The sequence below is a fragment of the Acanthochromis polyacanthus genome, chromosome 10, assembly GCF_021347895.1.
Source record: "Acanthochromis polyacanthus isolate Apoly-LR-REF ecotype Palm Island chromosome 10, KAUST_Apoly_ChrSc, whole genome shotgun sequence".
Classification (NCBI taxonomy): domain Eukaryota; kingdom Metazoa; phylum Chordata; class Actinopteri; family Pomacentridae; genus Acanthochromis; species Acanthochromis polyacanthus.
In genome coordinates, this window is record NC_067122.1 from 22,998,990 (window position 1) to 23,022,913 (window position 23,924).

General features: G+C 40.0%; 2 protein-coding genes across 2 annotated transcripts; one reads left to right on the forward strand and one right to left on the reverse strand.

Annotated features, from left to right (window-relative positions):
• The first annotated feature begins 362 nt into the window (after window positions 1-362).
• Window positions 363-3,840, forward strand: glod5 (glyoxalase domain containing 5). Its single transcript, XM_022208613.2, has 4 exons — window positions 363-591; window positions 2,509-2,664; window positions 3,016-3,171; window positions 3,325-3,840. Exons 1-4 carry the CDS (start codon window positions 535-537, stop codon window positions 3,466-3,468), a joined length of 513 nt encoding a protein of 170 aa, XP_022064305.1. The 5' UTR covers window positions 363-534; the 3' UTR covers window positions 3,469-3,840.
• Window positions 3,841-7,628: 3,788 nt separating this feature from the next.
• irg1l (immunoresponsive gene 1, like) lies at window positions 7,629-11,472 on the reverse strand. Its single transcript, XM_051954715.1, has 5 exons — window positions 11,322-11,472; window positions 10,990-11,177; window positions 10,478-10,570; window positions 9,787-9,992; window positions 7,629-9,169 (listed from the first exon to the last, which is right to left on the reverse strand). The coding sequence occupies exons 1-5, from the start codon at window positions 11,470-11,472 to the stop codon at window positions 8,242-8,244; spliced, it is 1,566 nt and encodes a 521-aa protein (XP_051810675.1). The 3' UTR covers window positions 7,629-8,241.
• Between the last annotated feature and the right edge of the window lie 12,452 nt (window positions 11,473-23,924).

The window sequence follows — 23,924 nt, forward strand, 5'->3', positions numbered from 1 at the left end:
TACTATTTCCAATACAGTGCACTTGTGGCTGTTTTATTACATCCGTTCCCTGTTGTAAATGAGGCAGGGTTTGTTTTTTTTGGAACAATACTCCCCAGTTAAACAGAATGATTAGAATTTAAGACAATAGAAATGCTGAGTTTATGTTTTTGGTCAGTGCATGTATATTATTGTTATCATAGTTAAAGGTGGTGGTGTACTGGATTGTGTTACAGTTGAGCTTTTTCTAGCTTTTTATCATAACATTATGATCTCATTAGTAGACGGTGTTTTATTGAGCTTCATTAGATTGCAAATGTACACCTATTAAGGTGTATGATGAATTAACAGTAGTGTTAATACTAGCACCTTTACTGGTATGATTCATAAAAATCCTGATTCATACGCAACTGACATTTAAGAAATAATAAGTTCCACTACTTTTGTCTATGAACGTTGCTGGAATACTACTTTTGGTTTTGGTTTAGGGTCAACGGTGTTGTTTACCAGGGACAGCGGTGGAGAACACGGAAGGAGTGGTGTAAGTCGGTGAGGATGGCGACCCGGGCGATTGGGAGCCGTTTGTGGCATTTTAAGATAAACACTTTCAAGGTAAATTGTATCCTCACACGCTAATTGAGCTACACCTCTTGTCACTCTTTACACACCAACTTTGTGAGGTTTTCTAACTGCTTGAACGTGACAGCAGTACGGAGAAATGCAGCCACAATACCGAGCAACAATAATGGCGTCGGGTACAGGTTATATTTGTGGACCGACTTATGACATTAGCTCACTGTTTGCGAGGCTTCTTGGACGTTTTGCTAATTTATACGAGAATTTTACCTTTCATACGTTTACAGGACGCAGCTCACATTCACCACAGAGCGGCGCTGTTACGATGATTTCATCTCCAATGCCTTGAATGCCCCTTTTCGACCAAGCCTGCCTCTGCCTGGTATTGGCAGAGTTTAATAACCAGATTGACCTATAAGGAAATGTAGACTTGCGTTTGTCAGTCAAACCAGAATAGTTTTAAATATACTTTACTGTACAAATTACAAGTCTGAAAAAATTCACACAGTTGTCCTTTTAGCTTCAACAGAACGTTGAGACGCTTGCCCACTGTGCCCTCCTTCTGCCTCATGAGCAAATGCTCCATATCGGTGTGCAATACAAGCAAAGGTGAAAGTAGGGAAATACCAACCATGATGTAAGTGTATGATACTGTTAAAAGCTGTTGTTTATGGCTAAGATCCTAAATGAAGGCTTAATACTTTTTATGTGTTGAAGTTCATTTTATTTTAGCTCGACGTTCTGTAGGTTTTAATAGCACTGTTAATGAACGGGGACACTGGCAACAGAAGAAGAGGGCATCACTATTAATGCCATCCTGTCATGTTTCTTGATTCACTGTTTGATGTCTTAGCCACAATTATTACCTCCATTTTTGGGACATAAAAGTTTGAATGCAAGACGTTGTTGAATACCATAAACATGTAAATGAAATGTGTTTGGCTTCAAAAACTGGTTCTTTTCAGGCACGAACTCTATGCTGGGCCAGAGTTAAGGACCACGTACGTCACGGGCTGGGGGCAGGGTTACAGTGACCGGTGAAAACACAGAACCGCCATTTTTAAACAGTCAAGCAATTAGTAGTAGTAGTAGTAGTAGAATTCAGTGTTTGTGTTTTGAAAATCGGTACATATGGATGCCAAATCCAAGCAGCAGTGGTCTGAGGAGGAGACCCAGTGCTTCCTGGCACTGTCATCTTCATATGAAGTCCAGTCGAAGTTAGACGGAGCCTCTCTCTTTGTAGTTCGATTTATCTGCTCATTTTTCTAATCTTATGAGTGGAAATTTGGTTTCCCACTTGGAGGTAATTTTAACCTTTAAAGAAACTTCCAAGAATCAGACAGTCTTCTGAAGAACCATGATTTTTCTGAGAGAAAATATTTTTTTAAGCAAGAAAAGATAGAAAATTCAGGACCCAGGTGAACATTGAAAATATGATGGACTACAATACCCTTAAAACCTTTAGGCATTGTGTACTACTTTAAAATATTTAATTCCTGTAGGTCATCTTTCCTTATTTAATATTAACCCTACTGAGTGGAAAAAACACACACACATAGATGTTTGATTTTGATCTTCTGTCCTCTTATGTGTATTTTTTTGAGAAGGCAATCTCTTTAGTTGTGTGTCACACCTATTCATGGCAGTAAAAAATGCATTTATTTTTGATAAATATCTATAACCTTGGACTAAAATAGTTTAGATTTGTTGTAGCTCATGTTTAAAACTTCCTGCTGTAGTTTAGGATGTATTTGTATTTGGTATACTGAAGACAGAAAGACCTGCCAAACTTGGAGACAGTGTATACAAAAATAAAAGTCTCTTGCTTTTTCATGTTGCTTTAGGATGGTGGTGGCAAATGCAAAAGTTCTAAATATTAAGGGGATCCAATCTGTTGTGTCTCCTCTGAAATCTACACTAGTGCCTGGAGTTCATGTGTTTTACCTTTTGCAGATTGTCTGCCCCCAAACTCCAGAACTCGTCAGACTCAAAACAAGCTGTCCAGTTGAAGTGAGCCATCTTGATCATCTGGTGCTCACAGTGAAAAGTGTGCCAGACACCATCAACTTTTATTCCTCAGTTCTCGGCATGGAGGTGATCACTTTTAAGGTAGGTGTCAGAACATTAAAGGTTTTATTATGTAGAAAGATTAAGCATTATGAGGTCATTATTATGACATAATCACTGGACTCATGAAAAAAAGTGAATCATTACATTTGCCAATAATATTTTCATTTTATGTGCATTTTTACATAAGGATTAGGAAAAGTGTGGTACTCTTGTGCTTTTAGTTTACAAAAATGTCCAGTAGATGGCACTCTGTGACTGCAGTCAAGCTGATAGCATCTTGAGCCCATATGCACTGTACAGAGTGTACCATTTTTATGTACAGTCTGTGATAGCATCTCCAGCTCTGAGATGTTTTTTAACACCCACTTATGTCGTGTCTGCCTTTTCAAGGGAAACCGTAAAGCTCTGGGTTTTGGGCAGCAGAAGTTTAACCTTCACCAGCTGGGCCAGGAGTTTGAACCAAAAGCCAAGCATCCAACCTCAGGCTCTGCAGACCTCTGCCTCATCACCAAAACCCCTCTGGCTACAGTGGCTGCACATCTGAAGGTACTCCATCCTAGTCTTGTAAGATGGCCACTCTTTGAAAACTGCCTCACCTCTTGCAGCCTCTCTGTGTCACATTTTGTTCCCATTTTAAAAACAATCAGGTGCCACTAAAATATTCAGAGCCGGTTTCTGGTGACTCTTCCTCCTCTGCAGGTCTGTGGAGTCGAGATTGAAGAGGGTCCAGTGGAAAGAAGTGGGGCTGTGGGGGCAATCACCTCGCTGTACTTCAGAGATCCAGACCACAATCTCATTGAAGTGTCAAATTATAACCAGGCAGCAGCAGAGGGTTCTTCTTGAGACTTCTTTGGCCTTGTTTGTGCAAATGTAAATATACATCCAAACCATACCAGCGCAAGGCCTCAATGTTCACCTGGCCTACATCACACAATTAGTGTTTTAGCTGTGAAATGTTTGGACCGTAATGACTGTAATTTAATCAACACCTGCCCTTTATTTAGACAGGGTTGATAACAGCTGGCTGTGTAGTTCTGTCTAGGTTTCTGTTTTAGGAGTGTGCAGAAAAGGCTTTTTAACACTCTTCGAAAGTGAAAAAAAATTGCACTTTAATAATGCTAATCTATATAATGAAATGGGTATTTTTGATTTGTTTTTTCAATTTCGTAGAGGAAAGCTTTATTTTTCATGACAAAATAAAAAGGTATGACATGTAACAAAGGCTCTGCATTTCTGATTTTGCGTCAAAAATAGATTATATCATTGTCACTATTGTTTGCAGGGTTTCAGTTTTCTGGCTAATCAGTCTGAATATAAGAAATACTAATTAGGTAAACAGGGAAACACATACATAAAACGTACAGTAGTTTTCAGTCATTGGATTGGTCACAAATTTATTCTGCAGCATGACGACGATCCCAAACATACAACCAGAGTTACAAAAAACTCTTTAGAGACGGGAAGAACAAGTGGCTCTGCAGCAGCTGATCTGTTCGTCACAGAGCTGATGTCAACATCATGGAGTCCTTCTGACTCTGTGAAGAAACATCAGACTTCTGTAGAAGAACTGCTGCAAATTCTACAAGAGGTCTGAAACAGCCTACATGCCAAATCATTTGAACAACTAGCTTACGGAGCACTGGTGGTGTTTTAAAGACAGAGGTCTGACAAAATATAATATGTTTTGCTTTGTATCTTTTGTGTCCTACTGCCGTATATTATACTGCATGTGCTCATGGTATTGCGAGTTGGGTGCCTAAACATGTATTTTTGCAAACATCTGTGATTTTGCCATCATGTTCAAGCACCCCGTTAGCAGAGTTTCCAGGTGCCAACGGGGTGCTTGAACATGTATTTTTGCAAACATCTGTGATTTTGCCATCATGTTCTGTATTACTATATTATGAGATGTTTTTTATTAAACCTCCTGCTGCTGGGACACAATGTACCCAGTGCAAAGAAAGACATCATGAGCCCATCAATGTGGCCTAGATGACTTCCACACGTATCCTGAACTGACATCTCTTGTCAAGATTACATTTTGGACGGTAGAAAGGTCAAAATTTGAAGCACTTTGATAGTACTTTGATAGTATTTTGAAACCCTATCCCACTTTGTAGTTTCATTTCCAGATATCCGGTCAGGTGCTTGGAGGATCCAGAGGCTGTTGAGTGTCACCACATAGTTTAAAGAGCCAGAAAATTCACCAGCTCTCAAAAACTCCTCAGCCCTTAAATCGCAATGATGGCCCTTGACCAGCCTTACAGGTCCTAATGAGTCAATGAAAGCCAAACGAGTTAAGGCAGTTTTCAGATGTAGAAGGGCATCAAGTTTGGTTTTCTGAGCTTTCTCCAATATTAATTTAAAAAAAACTGTTTTCTATATTAAATTACTAAAAATTGAACATACCTTTTATTCATCACCATCAGCTTACAGTTCCTAATGACAATCCTTACAAGTCTGAACAAGTCAATTGAATCCTGAGACTTAGAAAGATGCCCATATTTTCAAGTGTACCATAATTACTGTGTTTTTTTCTATATTGCTATATGTTCTGTATGCTGCAGGATTTTTTTTTTATTCTTTTCACTTCACAAATCAACTAAAAATCTGATTTTCTCAGGAATGGCCAAACCTTTGCAATCTGTGTTTTCCCAGCCTTCTGTTCACGACTGAACCCCGACACACAATAGAGAGGCACCTTTCATTGTCTTCTTGAATTCCCCCTCACCCGTCTTTGTATGTTTTCTGTTCACACCACAGTTGACTGATTACTTCTACTCACTCTGAAACGATGTATGAGGAATGTCATGGACTGTGTATGAGTGTAAGGTGGCTTATCTGTAGTCTGGAGACAGAAAGACCAGTATTTCTCCATTTCTTGACATTAAACCTTGACACTGGGTCTTACTGTCAACAATCTATAGAACCATGAGCAGCTTTTGTTACATGGAAACTCCATCTATGTCACCACTACTTTTGTCTACGGACATCTGACATTGCACCACTATTGTATGCTGTCATTTGCTGTGGGTGAAAAGAGTAGAAAAACAAGTGCAATTCCTGCCTATTGTGGTTGGATTCACTGCCCTTTCATTAAGTGTTTCCCACGTAACATGTCCTGGTTATGTTACACTTTAACATATAGGAGGATATGCTTAGCTTTCCCGTTTTTTTGCTCTTCATTTGCAGGAATTCTTCCTTGTAATAAAACACTGCAATGAAGGAAGCACTCCCTGATGACGTTTCTCACCATTATCCCTGAGCAAACATGCTTTCCCAGTAATTAGTCCATTTTTCCATGGCCTAGTTCCTTCTATGTGTTTTTTCCCCCTTATTTTATTGTCACACAAGATGAGATCAGTCATCTTGCCATTCCGTTTAGGTCGTATAATCGGAGGGCATTGCAATACTTTAAAGCACCAGTATTTCCTGATTACTCTGCTAAAAATACCGTAAACTACAAAACTAGTATCTTTATGGTCTGTCGGTCACTTATTGTTCCCGTTGTCTTTTTGAAAGACTGTCTGAAAGCTTTGCCTTTATTGCTTTGCTTGTCCCACGGGGAAAAATCTCAAAGGTTAAATAAACTGTAGTGACGCTCAGTCCATCCATTCATCAACTCCACCAACTTTATCATGTGGAGGGTCACGTAGGCAGCACAGAGAAACGGACAAACACGCACAGAAAAGCTAGAACTGTGTAAAATGATGTTTCAAATTATGTCATAGATATGCAATTACAAATATCAGGCATTTGCATTGTGTAAACAGACATTTTAACGATTCATTGTTTGGTAAAAACACATTACTATAAAGTACAAGCAGTGAATATTTGTGTAACATTAATATCTGCGGCCACATCAGAAGTAAGTAGTAGCTAATTACTGCATCAAACGCAGTTGCAACTTTAAATTCTATTTTTTTGTTTGCTTGTTTTATAGTGCAACACAAACTAGGCAGTAGATTCAGATGAAATTTAACATCGATATGACTCGTGTTATTTTCTCCTGTAGACATCCACAGCTGTTTTTTCATTATAAATAAGCATTTTTTTACAGCTTTGTGCATAGTAAAGATACTGTACCTAAAAAGTACTGTGGATGCACAATACTAGTATAACAGTTTTCTACAGTTAGATAAGCATGACATGTTTCTACCCCGGTGATGTTTATTGCTGGTTGCTCATTTCAAAAAAGCTAGAAGAACTTTACATTTTACTGATGCTAGTTATTTACAATGAATAGTGAATATGTCAGGAATTACCAAAAAAGGTAATGAAGTAATGCACAACCTCAAATTCTGAGTGATTCTTTCTATTCAGGACGAGATCAAAGTTACACTTCAGTTAGTTTCTGTTCAGTTTCTTCTGGTGCATTTTGACCGAGATTTGTTAATTTTAACAATATGCTGAATGGTGTCTTTAGTTCTTTATTAACTGTTACCCACCCTCTGCAAAATATTTGTTTTTAATTGCTTATTCATCAGCTGTACCAACAGGCCAAGGTCCTTTGGTGTCTCATGCATGACCTAGTGACCGACACAAACAGTCACTGTCACTAAAGCACACTTTAACATTAGACCAGACAGGAATGAGGAAACCAGTTGTCCTTCCCAGCACTGCTCTATATTTATATATTCCTATTTATTTTCACTCCAAAAGTTCACACTGTAAAACTTTTTTTTTTTTAACTTGGCATGAGGATGTTTGTCCTTATAGTCAAAACAAGATTATAAAAACTTATAATTTACTGGCAGCTATTAATCTAAGGACAGACCAACATGCTGTACTTCATAACCTCAACAATCAAACATTTTCTCTATAAAGTCAAAATATTTATCTGTACGCATTGAATTGCTTTCATTTTTACATATGTGCTTGAATGTGTGTGTTTATGGACTCACAGGAACGAATCTGAGTATTGACAGTGAACTGAAGAACTCATTTAAATTTGCTTTGAGTAGTTTTATTAAATCAAAACACACAAAGAAATGGTACAATGGTATAAAATGATGTTTCAGTTCTGATTTGCAGTTACAAGCAACAGGCATTTACATGGTTTACATAGACATTTCAGCAACACACTGCTGAGCAAAAACACACTCTTTAAAGTACAATATTTTGCATACATTTAAAATATGTATAACATTGTTATCTGAAAAATATTCAGTACATAAATCTACCTTTGTTTTTCCCTTGCGGTATAACGTGATCACATTTTACAGGAACAATATTATTTTCTTGATAAAATAAATTGAACAAACGTAAAATAAATGAAAAAATATAAAATGATTACAATATGCAGTGGATAAATATGTTCGGACATGACTCAAAATGATTTCAGTAAACTTTACAGCACGGTGCAGGTGACAGGTCTATGAAAATATTTGTAATCTACAGAGAACTGGTCTAAAACTGCTTCTCATATAAGACTTTTAGCTGTTGAATAGTCAAACTGTTATTAAGTTACTGTTTTAGTTTGGACAGGTGATATTCTAAAAGCATGAGTTTAGTCAAATATGTCATTTTAGATACATTTTGCCATAAATATTGAGGTGTAGTGTAATTAGAGACAATCATTTCTCTATTACTGATATTGTGTTTGTCTGCAAATGTTCACTGCAGCTGTGACAGCAGGGCCCTGCAGTCCCCGAGTCTGTCCAGCTTCTCCACCACATCAATCAGCATCTCCACCTTCTCTGAGGGAAGCACCACCTCTGCGTTGTTCCTGAACTTCTTCCTCAGACTCTCGTTGGTCAGAGGGTTTCGCCAGTGGCCATAGAAGGTGTCGCAGCGTCCCTTCAGTATGTCTCCCCCGACAAGTGTGACCTGGACTTCACCATACATGCGGTTGAAATTGGCGGGGTTGTCATGGGGATGCTCCACTCGAACACGACTCAGCAGAGAGAGCAGGTCAGGGCGGCTAATGGCAGCAGGGGTGAAGGACTGCACGGTCACCTCGCCGTCCAGGAGAGCGCTGCAGGCGTTGAACTGGAAGGAGTGGCGTGCCTCGTGCTCAGACTCTGGGAAAGGCCTGTTGATGTATTTGGACTGGGGGACTCGGAGCAGGATGTCCTGCACTTGAGCTGTGGACACGGTGCCGGGACCGACTCCCACAAGAACCTTATGGATCGAGGCTGCAGCATCGGCCACCCAGTGCATCCCCAGATGGGCGGGGAAGCGCTTGAAGCCCATGTCCTGCTCCTCGAGCAGAAACATGTGGCCATCATCACTGGGTGACTCTAAGGGCTGTGGCACATAGTCTTCGTAAAAGGCGTTGAAGCCGGCCACCCCTGCAACAGCATCCAGGACCAGAGGACTCGCCTCGAGGCCTCGGGAGGCCAGCAGGGCAGCTTCCAGCCCCAAACGTGAAGCATTGCCGATGTGCAGAGGTTTAGACTGAGTGGCAGCATTAGCCATCGGAGCTCCAGCAAGAGAAGCAGCTATAGCTAAGGCATGACTGCTCCGGGAGGGATCCAGAGACAAGAGGCGAGCACAGGCGGCCGCACTGCCCATAGTCCCGACCACACTGGGAGGGTGAAACCTGGAGATCAGAATAAAGACACAAACAGACTATGGTCAAGAGTTTTTCTAACAATCTACTGCTGTGACTAAATGAATCTTAAAATTAAATGCTCTGCATCATTATAGCTATAGCAGAGATCTTTGTTCGAACAGCTTCTGTTTTATGTGGCTCTCCACATAAAGAAACATCTGATTTCATGGATGTTAAAGGAGACACATTTTCTTTCTTTTCAAAAACACAGTGGATCAGCTGACTTGGAATAAACACATGCCAAATGGAGTCCTCTGTGAAACTTTCCTCCACATGGCTAATTGTGCTGCTGCTACTCACAGATCCTCTTGCTTCCCTGAGATGAACAAAGTAACACCTTTCACAGCTCATTTACAACAGTGAAGGACTGCACATTACACCTCAGCGGCATTCTTGTAAACCACAGTGCAAAGATCAGCTGACTCAAATAGGGGTCTCGTTTAGTACTTGTTCTCCATACAGAATACAAGATCCGAAAAATTATCAATAAAGAAAAGGCTTTATATCAATGATTAGATCAGCTTCAGAGGCCAAGTACAGCAGAAATATTGCAATTAGCCTATAAATTACAGTATCTATGTCTCATTTGACTCTGAGCCTCTCACCTCTTGGGAATGTTGTGGGCCTCATTAGAGAACCTCATTAGTCGGCCCTGAATCTCAATGCCGACGTTGAATGCCAGCAAGAAGTCCAGACCACTGGGCTTATTGTTAGCTGGCATCATGTCACTGAGAGCCAGCACAGCAGGAAGGACGGCTCCTGAGGGATGAGTGGCAGGGTGCCACGTATCATCAAAGTCCATGGAGTGAGTCTGCAACAAAAGGACTGTAATTATCAAACAATTCTCCATTACTGCACAACACAGAATCAGTTTAATGCCGATGTAATTAGATGGCTACTGTTAGAGTTTTTTTTATGTTGCAAGCATCAACATGATGTTGCTGTGCTTCCTGAAATAACACGTTGTAAACTCTGTGTTTATGCGATGTAATTTAGCTCCCTACACCCATCCACTCACTCACTTTAATTGGAAAATCCTTTTAATTGCCTAAACAAGCTTTAACCATCCGAGGATGCAGAAATAGGCTTGTCATTATGATAGCTTCTTCAGCAACAGAAGCCAAGCAATGTTTGCAGATGTAATGATGGAAATTTCTGAGGTCAGTTCAGTATTTTCATGAAGCCCTCCTGTTGTTTGCGGCCCAGACTGCACCAAGAGTATAAATAAATACATCTGAAATAGTCTGGTGTACCGGGGACTACAGTGACACATCTGTTCCACTTATTCACACTCACTGCCACTCCGTTGACAAAAGCTGCCAGTGTTGGGGAGAGTCTGGTGCCTGTGCGTCCGTACACAGAGCTGATGTCATCAGGAGCATACATGTACTGGGGGGAAAAGACAAAGGCAGGTAAGCACAGGTGCACATTTTAAAAGCAATATTTTACAGCCCCAGAGTGTATAATCACTTATACGGACACACACATCAAAGTGAACTTTCTGGGTGTGGCAAATCACTCTTCAGATTATGGAGTTGAACAAATTTCTTTGTAAATCATGTGACAAACATCAAAAATTAAAGGTCATTAAACACACAGAGAAAAGAATAAATCAAATGTTCAACACTAAATGTATTATACTAATAAATAATGTTTTCCTTCATCTCGTCTGTCTACACATGGAATTTGCTCTGACTTAGAACCACTGTTTGTATAAGGTCAGACCCTTTCATCTGTCTGCCTGCCTCAGATCAAATAAGTTGTTAATAATGAGTTATTTGTATCCCTTTTCTCTTCACATGTCTCACCTGGCAGTGCTGCAGGGCCAGTTCAAACACGTCTGTTGTGCTTCCAATCAGACCAACTCCGATGCTGTCCAACACCATCCTTTTACTGCGCTGGAGCACCACAGCAGACAAGTGCTGGGGCTTAATTTCACTGATGAACTTTCCAAAACTGGCTGTGACTGTGTCCTCAGGTGCCGGGTGCTTCAAGACTGCAGGGAGAAGTGAGTAAGAGATGCAATGAGGTAAAAGATGGAGTAAGGTAAGGAAAAACTGTAATAAAAAATAAACTTGCAACAAGTAGACCAAGAAGAAATACATTTCAGATGACAGAGTGAAGTTAAGCAAAAGTTTACCTTCCACTGCAGGCTTATGCAGTCCTCTGACAGCCTTCAGGTGTCTACTTGTTTTCTGTAGGACACAGAGAACAAAATATACAATAAAATACCTACTACTAGCACATAAACCACTAAGGGGAATGCAAATAGTATCTTTTATTTTTAACATCTCAGATCTGTTACTGGCTGTTGAGTCATTTTCTTTTTTTTCTTCACAGAATGGACATTGGCTTCACTCTAATGAATATTAATTAGCCTGTATGTCTGTTTAGAAAGAGCTATTGTGCTGGTGACCATTCTGTAACAGGTGTGGTGCAACAAGAGTAATCTGCTCAACATTAAACAAGAGCGCTGATAAATTCTGCTCCACTCACAAAACACCTACACAATATGTGTTGTATTATGATGCAGAGCTTTGTATTAAATCCTTCACTAAGCTGAAGTCCAACAGTTTTAAGTGTCCTCAGGAGTTTACTTTAAACTCAGGCACAAAGAAAATTTCTGTCCTTTATTACAATCTGGGCTCCACTGATGCTTACTAATCTAAAAGAAATACAAAAATAACTCTTTACCTGCAGTGTGGAGAGCATGACTTTTGTCTGGTGTTCCTGTCACGTAGACCTTCTTTCTCCTTTCTCTTCGATGCAGTGAGTTTGCAAAGAATACTTTTCTGAATGAGAGGCTACCTGCCTTATATAGTCCAGGACTCACAATGGTGTCAGATAATAGCCGGGGAGGAACAGGAAAGAAAATTGTTTTGTATTTAAAGGAGGGATTTCCAGATTTGTCATCATCATCATTGTTTTTCAGTGCTGTTACCAGCATCATCATTTATAGAGGAGGAGGAGGAGGAGGAGGAGGAGGATGAAGAGGAGGAGGAAGGAGTGATACTTTACTGTCAAAGGTAAGGTTCAATGATGTCACCTCTCAGGTTGCAGGTTGTAAGATAGCGTGGGGAATTTTCAACAACTCCACCTACACACGGGGAAGCCTTATTTATGGCAAACTTTCATCCCTGCTTCAGAGCAACTCAAAACTTCACCCGACAGAGTGTCTTCACCAGGTAAGACTTTATTTTCATTTGCTTTCTAAGTGACAAGAAAACAGACTGTAGCATGTAACTTACAACCTAAAAATTCACATCATGTGTTAATGATTATGATTTTACATGGGCTAAATATTTGCCCTCATTTAAAAGATGATCTAAATATTACAATATGATTTTAGTTAGGAGATCAAGTGAAAATGCAATAATTGCAACTCTGAAAATGACCAACAGAATCAAAACTGTACCTGTTTTAAGGGTAAATAACAGTAAATAACAGTTTCTGTTAGTTTTAGACAGAAAATGCTTGCTTGTCTGGACACCTACCACTTCCCAGTCATTAGAGCTGCAGAGTTCTATGCAGCTCCTTCCCTGTCTTGTACTATTCACACTACAACAGTGATTGAGGATTCAGGTTTCTGTATTTACAGAGATAACACAGATAAGAATCTGAAGAGCAGTTTAGCTCAATGTGATCAAATTCTCCAGAGTTGTCAGAGTTGAATTGCTTTACATATTTTGACTAAATAAAAAAAAGTTGTTTGTTGAACTACAAACTCTCTCTTCATATAATTTGGATGAAGTATTGCATTTGTATTGTAACCACACAGAAATACTGAAACAAAACTATTAAACAACTATCTATAACTCTCTTTGTCAATGTCCAATACCTTACAAATATTTTTTCACCGAAATGCAGAAACATCGAACCATTCTTGTAATGAAGTTAACATACTTTTATTGTGATGGATGATTACATTTTATATCCTTTATTGGGCAAGATTCATGTTACTGTGTATCCATAACATTAATAAGATTCCACTTTGGAACTGCCCTTTATCCCTGATTAAAAATGTACAGCCTACTACATACATTAATTTGTTTTTCTGGTCAGACTGTAGATTGACAATAAAGACATCATGGCAACATCAGATGGATTCCCTGCCAGTTTCTATGGGGAACCAGGAGTTTTAGGCATGTTGTCCAATGGGATCAGTGCGTTCCTGGTACTTCTGCAGAACTTCAATACAGCTCGCACCGGCAATGCACCAGTAGGAGTGGAGAACATACTTGCAGGTAAAACTTTTAGAAACTCTGCTAAAATAATAGAACAAAGAGTACTATTGGAGAGGCTAAAGAACTTTAATTCTGTCTTTTTCTTCCCAGGTGTTCATCTCATCCTGATTGGTGGCATCTGCCAACTGGTGGCCGGACTTCTTTCCTTTCGAAAGTACGATCACTTGAGTGGTACTGCGTTTATTGGCTATGCTGCTCTTTGGGGTAGTTATGGTGCAACCCGAATCTACTTTGGCGCATTACCTCACACTCTGAGCAATTCATCTCTGCCCATGAACATGACCAGCAACATGTTTCTGAATGCTTCCACAGAGACCCCACTTTGTCCTTTGTGCCTGTCCATTAGAGAGTCAGCAATTGCTGGTCTGGTCCCGTACATCCTTCTGTCCTTTCTGCTGGCATTTTGCTCTGCCACAGTCAACTACATCATGCCTTTTGTTTTTGGGGCCATCACAGCCACTTTAATCTTTGAAGCAGTGGTTCTCGTATCAGGCTCCTGGGCTCTGGTGGTCGCTGGAGTTCTGGAGCTGCTCATTTTGATCTTTGCCATCTATGGTTCAGCAGCACTGCTCGTCAAAGGTCTGACACAACGTCTTGTCCTCAAAGGCTTTGGGACGCCCCTCTTTAACGTTCTCTTGTTGGGGGCCGCCAACTCAGCCAGTGCCCAGAGCATCGGCCAAGAGAAGAAGAAGAACACAAAATACGCTGAGCCCATGGCCTTGGGTTTCTTCTGTGACTCTGTTGCGCCGTTCATTTTTGCTTTCTACAGCTTTGGGTACATGAAATCATTTGGCGTAGGAGTTGCCTGGGTCTCAATCGTCTCAGTTGCCCAGCTGTTCTCCAGTTACTATGCCCATCTGCGCCAAGATTGCTACCACACGACAAAGTTTGGCTTTCATGCTACGTATTGGCTGATCAAGGCTTGGGACGAATTTGTGGCGTCTGCTCTGATCGTGGAGGACAGTGAAGTTGCCTCTGGGAGGGAAGCAATGGTGGGAAACTGGTTCTTTGTGGTGGCAGGTTTGGTGCTGTGCGTGGGAAGCCTGAACATGGACGTCCTGGAACTGATCCACAACATGCTCTTTGTCTTGCTCACAGTGGCAACAGTCCCCCAGATCCCTCTCCAGGGTTACTACATCTTCTTTGGTGTAGCTTCCTCCTTGTTTACTGCAGCCTCCATCTATGGCACCTTCTCCCGTCTCATCAACACCATCGCAGAAAAGTCTCTCATCCCTGTTGGACCACAGCCCATCTCCACAGAGCAGCTGAAGAAGGCTCTGAAGTGCAGAAGATCTAAACAGGGAGACCAGGAGGTGATGCCTCAAACCGACGAGGCTTCTGATGCTTTGTTCTACCTTTCAAATGGGGTGGCCTCTCTGTCAGCTCTTCATTCAAATGTGTCCAGTATGAATCCTGCCCTCCTTCATCTGAGTGTCCCTTGGGTCCTCATCTCTGGAGCGATAATCCAGGCCTACGTCAGCAGATTGCAAGTCACCGGAGGTGGCCGGTTTGGGTCGGTCATCTCGTCCATCTATGTGGGAATTTGGGCAGCTTGGACCTGGTTTAGGTTTGCAGGTACATCATTACAAACATATGAACAGACTCACATTTTTCTTTCTGAGTCACACAAGATTTTCATCCTAAATGTTTCTTTTCCAGGTGACCTGCTTCAGTTCTCCACAGAGACAGCTTATGGTTTTACAGCAGGAGCCATTGCTCTCCTGGTCATTAATGCTTCACTCATGTTGATTGGTAAGGTTAGCCACATACATTTTTAAATGAAACCATTTCATTGATTTTGTTCTTTTTTTTTTTTAAAAAAATCTTTTTTGTGTCAGCTGCCTACAGGAACCTGGTTTTGCTGTTTCTGACAGCAGTCATGGAAGTTGTTCTGGTCTGTTTCCTGCTTTCCACCCTGCAGCGACTGCCATATGAACTAGAAAGTAAGTATAGATAAGACCTCATTTTACAATAGAGAAAAAGCCTTTAATTAAAACATACTAAAATATAGTAGTCAAATGTTCTAACTGATTGCCAAAATCTTTTTAAAGTGGCCATGCTCGCGCTGGTTTCAATCATTTGCATTTATGGAGCTCTGGCATCACTGCTCAGCTGCATCTTCTCACAGAGATTGCTACCTATGGGCCCTCCACTAATAAAGGTGAACAGTGAAGGAGCTAAGTTGTCGCTTCTTCTCTAATTTATTTAGAATTTGCTCTAATGTATTATGTACATTGTATGAATTTGTCTCGTCCACTGTGTTCTGTTTTAGGAGAAGGTGAAGCAGAAAACATCTCCAGAGCCGCCCTGTCCAGTGGCAAACTCACGACTCACCAGTGGTCTGTTGAAGATCGCTGGACTCCTGGAGGAAGGAGGAGTCTGTGGTATTCCCACAGACACTGTGTATGCCCTGGCTGCCTCCTGCAAAAACCCTCAGGCCATTGAGAAAATCTACAACATTAAAGTAAGACTGAAAAATGTGCTGTTAGTTAATGCAAAATATGGCACAGATCATTTCATTTCTCTTGAAACTCATCAACCTTTTTCCTATGACCTGCTCCAGGACAGACCAGCAGAGAAGCCGATATGCATTTGCATCTCCAGTGTGGAGCAGCTGGTGGCAGCCAATCCTCCTTTCAGTCCTCTGCTGTGGGAGTTTATGAGGAACGTGTATCCTGGAGGCATCAGCTGCATCGTCAGCAAAGGAGACTGGCTGTTCAGACTAGGTAAACAGTTCAGAGCAGCAGTGATGTGTTCAGTTTGGATTTAATCAACAGTTTCAGCTGTTTTCAGTATCAATTATTAGTGCTCACCCTCTCTTTTATTTCATCCTGTGTAGGAGTGGGACCAGCTTATGACCGTGTTGGTACCAAGGACAGCATCATGATCCGTGTCCCTGACCACACGGTGACCGGACACTTATGTGATATGACTGGACCTCTTGCTATTACTTCAGCCAATCCCAGTGGAGAGGCAGACAGCACTCACCACAGCATGGTCATCAAGTAAGTGTCTCCTTGAGTAACTGTATTGTACTAAAATACAAACACTGACCTCACTTATGATGCTATTAATGATGCATTTATAGCTAATTACACTCAGGTTGTCTGATGTTACAGTGAAAAATGTACAATTTGTTGTATCTCATATTTAATTGCTAATAGATATAAAGCGATTGCACATACATTTACTTACCCTTTTAACTAGTCTATTTATTTATTTTTGCAACAGTCGACTGGGACACAAGATCCAAGGAGTTCTGTGTGATGGCGACTCTAATGAAGTTGTTGCTTCCACTGTGGTCAACTGCCTGAGAATTGATGAAGGTAAAACTGAAAAATGATCACATCACCCTCATTTTAGTGTGTATTTTGCACTTTGTAACTCAAGCCTTTCATTGCTCTCTCTACAGGAACCATCACCATTGTGAGAGAAGGCTGTGTTCCTGCCCTTAAAGTCCAACAGATATTTGACAGAGTGAAAAGCACGATGCTGTGACTGTTGTGTACCTCATTTCTTTCCTTTCAGAGAGCTTCATTGTGTCTGGTTCCTTGTGAGTGACACTTCAGGAGCAGAATGAGAATGACTGATCGAAAACAAAAGAATCACAGTTCATATAAATGTAGCTGTGGATTTTTGGCAGATGTTACAGTAAAATTAGTAGACTCCGATGCCTGCTGTGGCGATAACGTCTCATGAAGAGTCTAAGCTGAGAGAGAGATAATGTTTCCCAGCTAGATCATTCTCAAAGTGGAAAAAAGTTTGATATTTATGTTAACTTAAATTAGAGTGTACATTTTAAATGATTGTTGTTTGGCTAATGATTCTGTAAATATGTATTTATGCATTTAAATTACATTATATGTTGACATATTTTTCACACATCTCAGTTTTAAGGTTGGAATTGAAATTTCCCTATGTGACATGTATTGAAACTCATTGTGCATATTTGTATTTAAGTATTCTGTAAAAATAAAGAAAGAATTTGACTGATACTTAATGTCTGTGTCCTTATAACAAAATATGAATGTAAACAATGTCAATATTCGTTCAGAGTATGTTTAGAGCATGTCCCTTTATTCAGTATTTGCTGGTTGATAGTGAACAGGAATGAAAGGGGGACAGAAAGAAAAGGGGAGAATGAGGTGCAACAAAGAAACACTGCTGGAACTGAACAATAGATGTGGAGATCTTTGTGCACAGCAGAGTCTTAAGCATATAAACTATCGGGATGTCCCAAGTTTTTAATGTGAACTGCAACTGATGCATTTTGGATAAAAAACAAACAAGTGAATGTGACATTTATATATCTACATTTTTACAACCGCACATTCTGAGTTAGAAATAGAAATCAGTGGTAAAAATAAAAACACAGACGAGACTTCAACAGCTTTTGTTGGTTGCAGACAAGACAAGGCAAGGCTGCTTTATTTGTACAGTACATTTTGTACACAATCAAAAGTGCTTTGCAACACAGAGAAGGACACACATTTGAAATCTTAAAGAAACTAAATGATTTCCATGTTAAAATGTACAATTAAAATAGCAGAAGTGCAGACAAGACAGGTACAGATCAAACAATTGTCTGAAATTGAGGCAGTGTAGAGAGTCAAGGCTCATGGTTCCAGGTTTGTGCTGCATTATAACAAAATGCTGCTGTGCCATGTTTTGTTCTAAGTCTTGGTCTTGGCAGTAGTCAAATCCCAGACGTCCTCAGGGTCAGACAAGGTTTGCATGGCACAAGCATATCAGATGTAGCTTGGCGCTGAGTCACAGAAAGATTTATACACAAGCAGTAAGATTTTGAAGCTGCTACTCTGACTGAGAAGTAGGCAGTGTAAAAATTTTAGAACTGGAGTAACATGATCACATTCTTTCTTTTTGGCATTCTGATTATGTTGAAGTTATCAAACATCCATCCATTCTCTATATCCTCACTAGGGTCGCGGGGGTGCTGGAGCCTATCCCAGCTGACTCTGGTGAAGGGAGGGGACACCCTGGACAGGTCACCAGTCTGTCGTAGGGCTACATATACAGACAAACAATCACACTCACATTCACACCTACGGGCAATTTAGAGTGATCAATTAACCTCAGCATATTTTTGGACTGTGGGAGGAAGCCGCAGTGCCCGGAGAGAACATGCAAACTCCATACAGAGGAGAAGGTGCTAACCACTATTCCACTGTGCATCCCACCTGTGAAGAGATCATTGCAGTAATCTAATCTACTAGAAATAAAGGCCTGAATGAGCTTTTCAAAATCTTGTTTTGACATTATTCCCCTGACTCAAGCAATGTTTCACAGTGCAGTTCACACAAACAACTGCATGTTTTCTACAAGTGCAATAATAACTGGGTTTCACCAATAAGATGCTCTAATTGCATCTTAGATATGAATTGACAAAAGAAACCTGATGACAGGCTGTGCACGCCTCACAGCAAACCAGAAATGGTCTCACAGGAAACACCATCCAAGAAACAGATCAAGGTCTTTGATTCATGTACAAAGAAAGACACAGAAAATGCTACTTAAAAAATCTCACATTAGAAATATAGTCAATGAAAAAAAGACACAATTTATTTAAGAATTAGCCACACAGGCAAACTAATTGTGAACTTTACCTGTGGCAGATCAGCTGACAGACCCTCAAAAGCAGAGCTACTAGTAGCTTAGCAAGTTAGCGCAAAAGTGTAAGTTGCACAAAACTTTTAATGCAAGTCTTGTTATTTTCACAGCCTGATGTGAAATAACATATGTTTCAGATACAATTTTACTCTCTGAGATGTCATTTTGCTTATCAGGTTGCTATTTTTCAAACTTTATTAGATCAAGCGCAGATAAGGTGCTGCAGTGGTGAAAGAGAGGTCAACAAGTGTGTCTCTCATTTACAATGTGTGGGATGCATTGCTTGTTAGTTGTGTCATTATCCACGCATGGAAATTCTACAAATAGTAATTCTTTTGAACAAGAGGCTCAACTTTCAGGATTTTTTTCCAGAAGGTTAGTGCTTTTGTGTTTTTACGACACTGCGGATTGAATTCCATTTGTCACTTTTTCTCTTTTGTTCATTACGCTGGGTGGACTTTTGTGGTGGGGGGTGTGCTGAAAAGCTTTTCCCACTGCAGTTTTCTCACAAGTTGTTGTTGTTACTAATTATGACACATCACATTAAAATGACAATTTGGGGAAATGAGCTGTTAAAACAATAACTGATTTTGGGCAGCGTATATTGACAAAAATCTCTAATTACATTATGGATTCTCATCATATGTTTAATGAGTCAAGAAACTTTTAACAGACATAGTGGGTCATATACAGTGCCTATAAAAATGATTCACCTCCCTTTAAATTTATGTACCACTCTTCGATGTCAAAATGAGAGCGGCGTTTTTACGTAACAAATTCAAAATAAAAGGCAAAGTAAATGATTGTGTGGCACATAGTAAATAGTGATGCAAATTCATTTATGCACAATTTGATTTAGCACCGATCCACTGATTATGTCTTGTATTAGTGATACAATTAACTGCCTGCAGGGTTGAAATGTGCATCGATCTGCTAGTAATGCCTTGGGGCTCCAGCAGGGGGCCGCATACTTTTCCCCCTCACTCAATACAGGCCATTGAGCAGAGGAGCACTGTGCTGTGTTTGTTTCTTACCATTCTTCCCTCGCTACTCCAGATCTCAGGACCTGTCAAGGAACATGAGACCAGTAAAACCCGCGGTCAGATGATTACACGTTATAAAGAAACTTGAACTAGAAGAGCTAGCTGCCCTAGAAGATAAGGCCATGTCATAACTACTTCATGTTCAGGACACAATGACCAACATATAAATGGCCTTAGAAACAAATGAAGATGAAACTCCTGACCAAACTAGCCAACAGAACAATCTTCAGAAAGAGGCAGAGGCACTCAGAATGATATTTACAAGCAACTGAGAAAGCAGTGCAAGACCGAGTGAACAAAAGCGTGAACTCCATGGTAACCATCAGGATTTCAGAAACTGGTATGACTCCAGTAACACAGGATATGTGGCCCAAAGATTTTAAGATATCTGGCCAGATAATGAACCTGGACAAAAAGACCAATTAACCTTTTAGTCTGGCCAGGCAAATTGAAAATGGGCTCAGCAAAGGCTGCCCAGACTCAGACATCATGGATGCTGTAAGTCGTGCCATCGCGCAAGGTTTGCAGCTACCAACTACCTTGAAAACCACTGTATAAAGAGACAAAGGACTATTTACAGGGTTTGATAGCACAATGATGGGTTGAAAAATCCCACTCGTCTTACTCCTGGGTTTCTTATGGATTGTGAGTGAACAGCTATTTTCAAGTCCAGCCCCAAATTCTCAGTTACATAGAGGACTCGGCTCAGATGACCACTCGAGAACATTCACTATGTTGTCTTTAAACCATTTCTGTGCAGCACTGGCTTTATGCTTCATTTGACTGAAAATAAATCTTCTCTCAAGCTGCAGTGCTCTTGCAGACTGCATCAGGTTGTTCATCAAGATTTCTCCATACTTTGCTGCATTTATTTTAACTTCTACTTTTCCGAGCCTTACGGGGCTTGCCACTGAGAAGCATCCCCCGTATAATGATGCTGCCACCACCATGCTTCACAGTGGAGATGGTGTATTTATGACGATGTGCAGTGTTTAGTGTTTAGTTATAGTGATGGCCAAAAAGCTCCATTTTGGTTCAATTATACTCCAGAACCTGCTTCCAGCTGACTTTATATTCTTCCACGTAGATTTTGGTGAGCTTTAGTACAGATTTTGGTGAGAATTTTTCAAAGGTTCCTTACCTCTCTCTCAAAAAGCATTTACTGGCAAAGATCCTTTGGTGTATTGACGGCCTCTGTTATCTAAGCTGCCAAAGCCAGTAACTTCAAGGAGTTGTTTGGAGTGTTGCCGTAAGAGTATCAGTAACAATACGGAAATATATTGTGATTTTTTTCTTGTAGCGGTAGTAGATCACTTTCCTAATGTGTCAGCTTTACATTATCTCAAACACACAAGGAAGTCATATCGTTTCCTCATTTAAAAAAATAAAAGTAGAGCAGATAAGCTAACAGCTGTCATTACTGAGTTACAGTGGTGGGGAAAAACTCTTTGGAGACCATTAGAATTTGGCACAATCTCAAACATTATCAGGAAATGCAATTGCAGGAAATGCAATGCAGGAAATTTGTAGAAAAACCTTTTGTGTGTTTCAAAAGGTGTGGCTGCATTAGACGGACACAAACGAATACAAATTATATTTTTCGTTAATTGTTTACAAGAAAAACTAAGAACTAAATTCTTGACAGTTTTAATATATCAGTTCTCAACATTGTAGGTATCAAAGGATTTAGGATTTGTTTAGTATTTTGATTGTAATTGGACTAAACGAAATTACATTTGTAGACCTGAGAGTGATTCTTAATGCAATATTTTACAAATGCATTGCACAAATCTGGCCTTTATGGAAGAGTGCAAGAAGAAAGCCACTGTTAAAAGAAAACCACAAGAAATCCCGTTTGCAGAAGCCATGTGAGGGACACGGCAAACATGTGGAAGAAGGTGCTCTGGTCAGATGAGACCAAAATGGAACTTTTTGACCTAAATGCAAAACGCTATGTGTGGCGGAAAACTAACACTGCACATTACTGTGAACACACCATCCCTACTGTCAAACATGGTGGTGGCAGCATCATGCTCTGGGGCTGCTTCTCTTCAGCAGGGACAGAGAAGATGGTCAGAGTTGATGGGAAGATGGATGGAGCCAAATACAGGGCAATCTTGGAAGAAAACCTGTTGGAGTCTGCAAAAGACTTGAGACTGGGGCAGAGATTCACCTTCCAGCAGGACGGTGTATAATGTATAATTTTCTTTCTACTTCACAATTGTATGACACTTTGTGTTGGTCTTTCACATAAAATTTCAATAAATATATTTGTTTGTATTCATAACATGACAAAATGTGGAAAAGTTCAAGGAGTATGAATACTTTTGCAAGCCACTATATTTGCACGTACAACATAAATGCTTGCACATGCACAAATAAATACACACACTTTGGAAAAATCACTGCTGTGAGACATTGCAGTCTGAGGTCCTGGGTGTGAACATCCTCTCGCTCTGCTCCACAGGTTGTTAGTCATCATCGTCAACAGTCCAGAGAACACAACTCCAGACATGTTTACTTACCAACTCTCAAAAAGAGGAAAGTTCCTGTAAGAAATCAGTGACCTCTATAGTTCCTGGTTCCTTAATCTGGATTCTGGTAATAGCTTGATAATATAATGGACATTTAAAGGACCAATGATTTACACAGTTTCACTGAAAATAGGTCAGGAAGTATTTTGAGAAATGCTGACACATTTACGAGGTGTTCCTTTAACGGTGTGACAGAAGAGATAAAAAAAAAGAATGTAGTAATTCCCTCTGGTTTCAGTTGCTTTATTAATTTTAAGTTAATTATTACCTAAAATATTTGCTTTGTTAGTTTTAAGCTAATTATCACCTAAAATGTTTCACAACTCAGATGCTTCCCAGCTCTGTAGAGGTCATGTTGCCTTCACCATGAATCAATTTATAATTGTAATTATGACACAATTGTATTTCCATTTGAATTTCTACTAATTCACTATAATGAACGAGCTGTTGTGAAATCGATTTCCTTAATTTGGATGCAAATGTTTAAGGCTCACTTTTTTGGAAGTCTTACTTAAAACAATAGTAAAGTGAACACTGAAAGTGGCTCTGCCTGCTGTTGCCATTTGTTGTCTTTTACCTCGTGGTATTGGAGGGGACAGTCACTGTTAAGCAATATGCATTCAAGCATTTATCTGACGTTAACATAAGTCTTTTATCACACAAATCAGGCAATTGAAGTAAGAGCAACCAGAAGTAAGACCTATTTTGGTGTAAAATACCTATATTGTATTCAATTAGACAGTTACTGTTCAACTTTAGTAAAGAGACAGCAATAAAAAGATGCAATTTTATATTTAAAAGACAACCAGATAACTTAATTTACTCTAACACAGCTTGAAAAAGTCACATGTTAGATTTGGATTCATCTTTGAATGTATTTTTGGATTGAAAGGGGACTGAAAGTAGGATTTTGTTTCCATCACAACACAAAAACACACAACAGGAGGAATAATTACAACAAACTCTGATTCAGTTTTCATATCGGTGTCTGAATATTGTTTTCATATAGACTGCACCTGTCCTCTAAATTCAGGAAATCTCCACAGATGCACTGAGGCCTACAAAACGGTCACCAGAATGTTAACCAAAAAAATTCTACATGCTGAATTTAAATCTACAACTTTAAGGTCAAATACCTGGCCGAACAGTCCTCATTATTGTGAGCTCAGCTGCAAATCAACAGTCAGTGATATCAGCTCCAAGAGGAGATGGACTGGGCCACATATATTAAAGTACAAACTGACTTCACAGGGTTTTGCTGGAACAGAAAAGTGAGCATTTATATGATATGAGG

Bases quoted from the DNA above. Each gene is read 5' to 3' on its own strand.
- glod5 (XM_022208613.2), top strand. From the start codon at position 535: ATGGCGACCCGGGCGATTGGGAGCCGTTTGTGGCATTTTAAGATAAAC. The intron at 592-2,508 runs GTAAATTGTATC...TACCTTTTGCAG, and splicing joins TTAAGATAAACACTTTCAAG to ATTGTCTGCCCCCAAACTCC. The intron at 2,665-3,015 runs GTAGGTGTCAGA...TGCCTTTTCAAG, and splicing joins TGGAGGTGATCACTTTTAAG to GGAAACCGTAAAGCTCTGGG.
- irg1l (XM_051954715.1), bottom strand. From the start codon at position 11,472: ATGTTAAAAATAAAAGATACTATTTGCATTCCCCTTAGTGGTTTATGT. The intron at 11,178-11,321 runs GTAAACTTTTGC...TTCTCCCTGCAG, and splicing joins GCATAAGCCTGCAGTGGAAG to TCTTGAAGCACCCGGCACCT. The intron at 10,571-10,989 runs GTGAGACATGTG...TTTTCCCCCCAG, and splicing joins TGGCCCTGCAGCACTGCCAG to TACATGTATGCTCCTGATGA.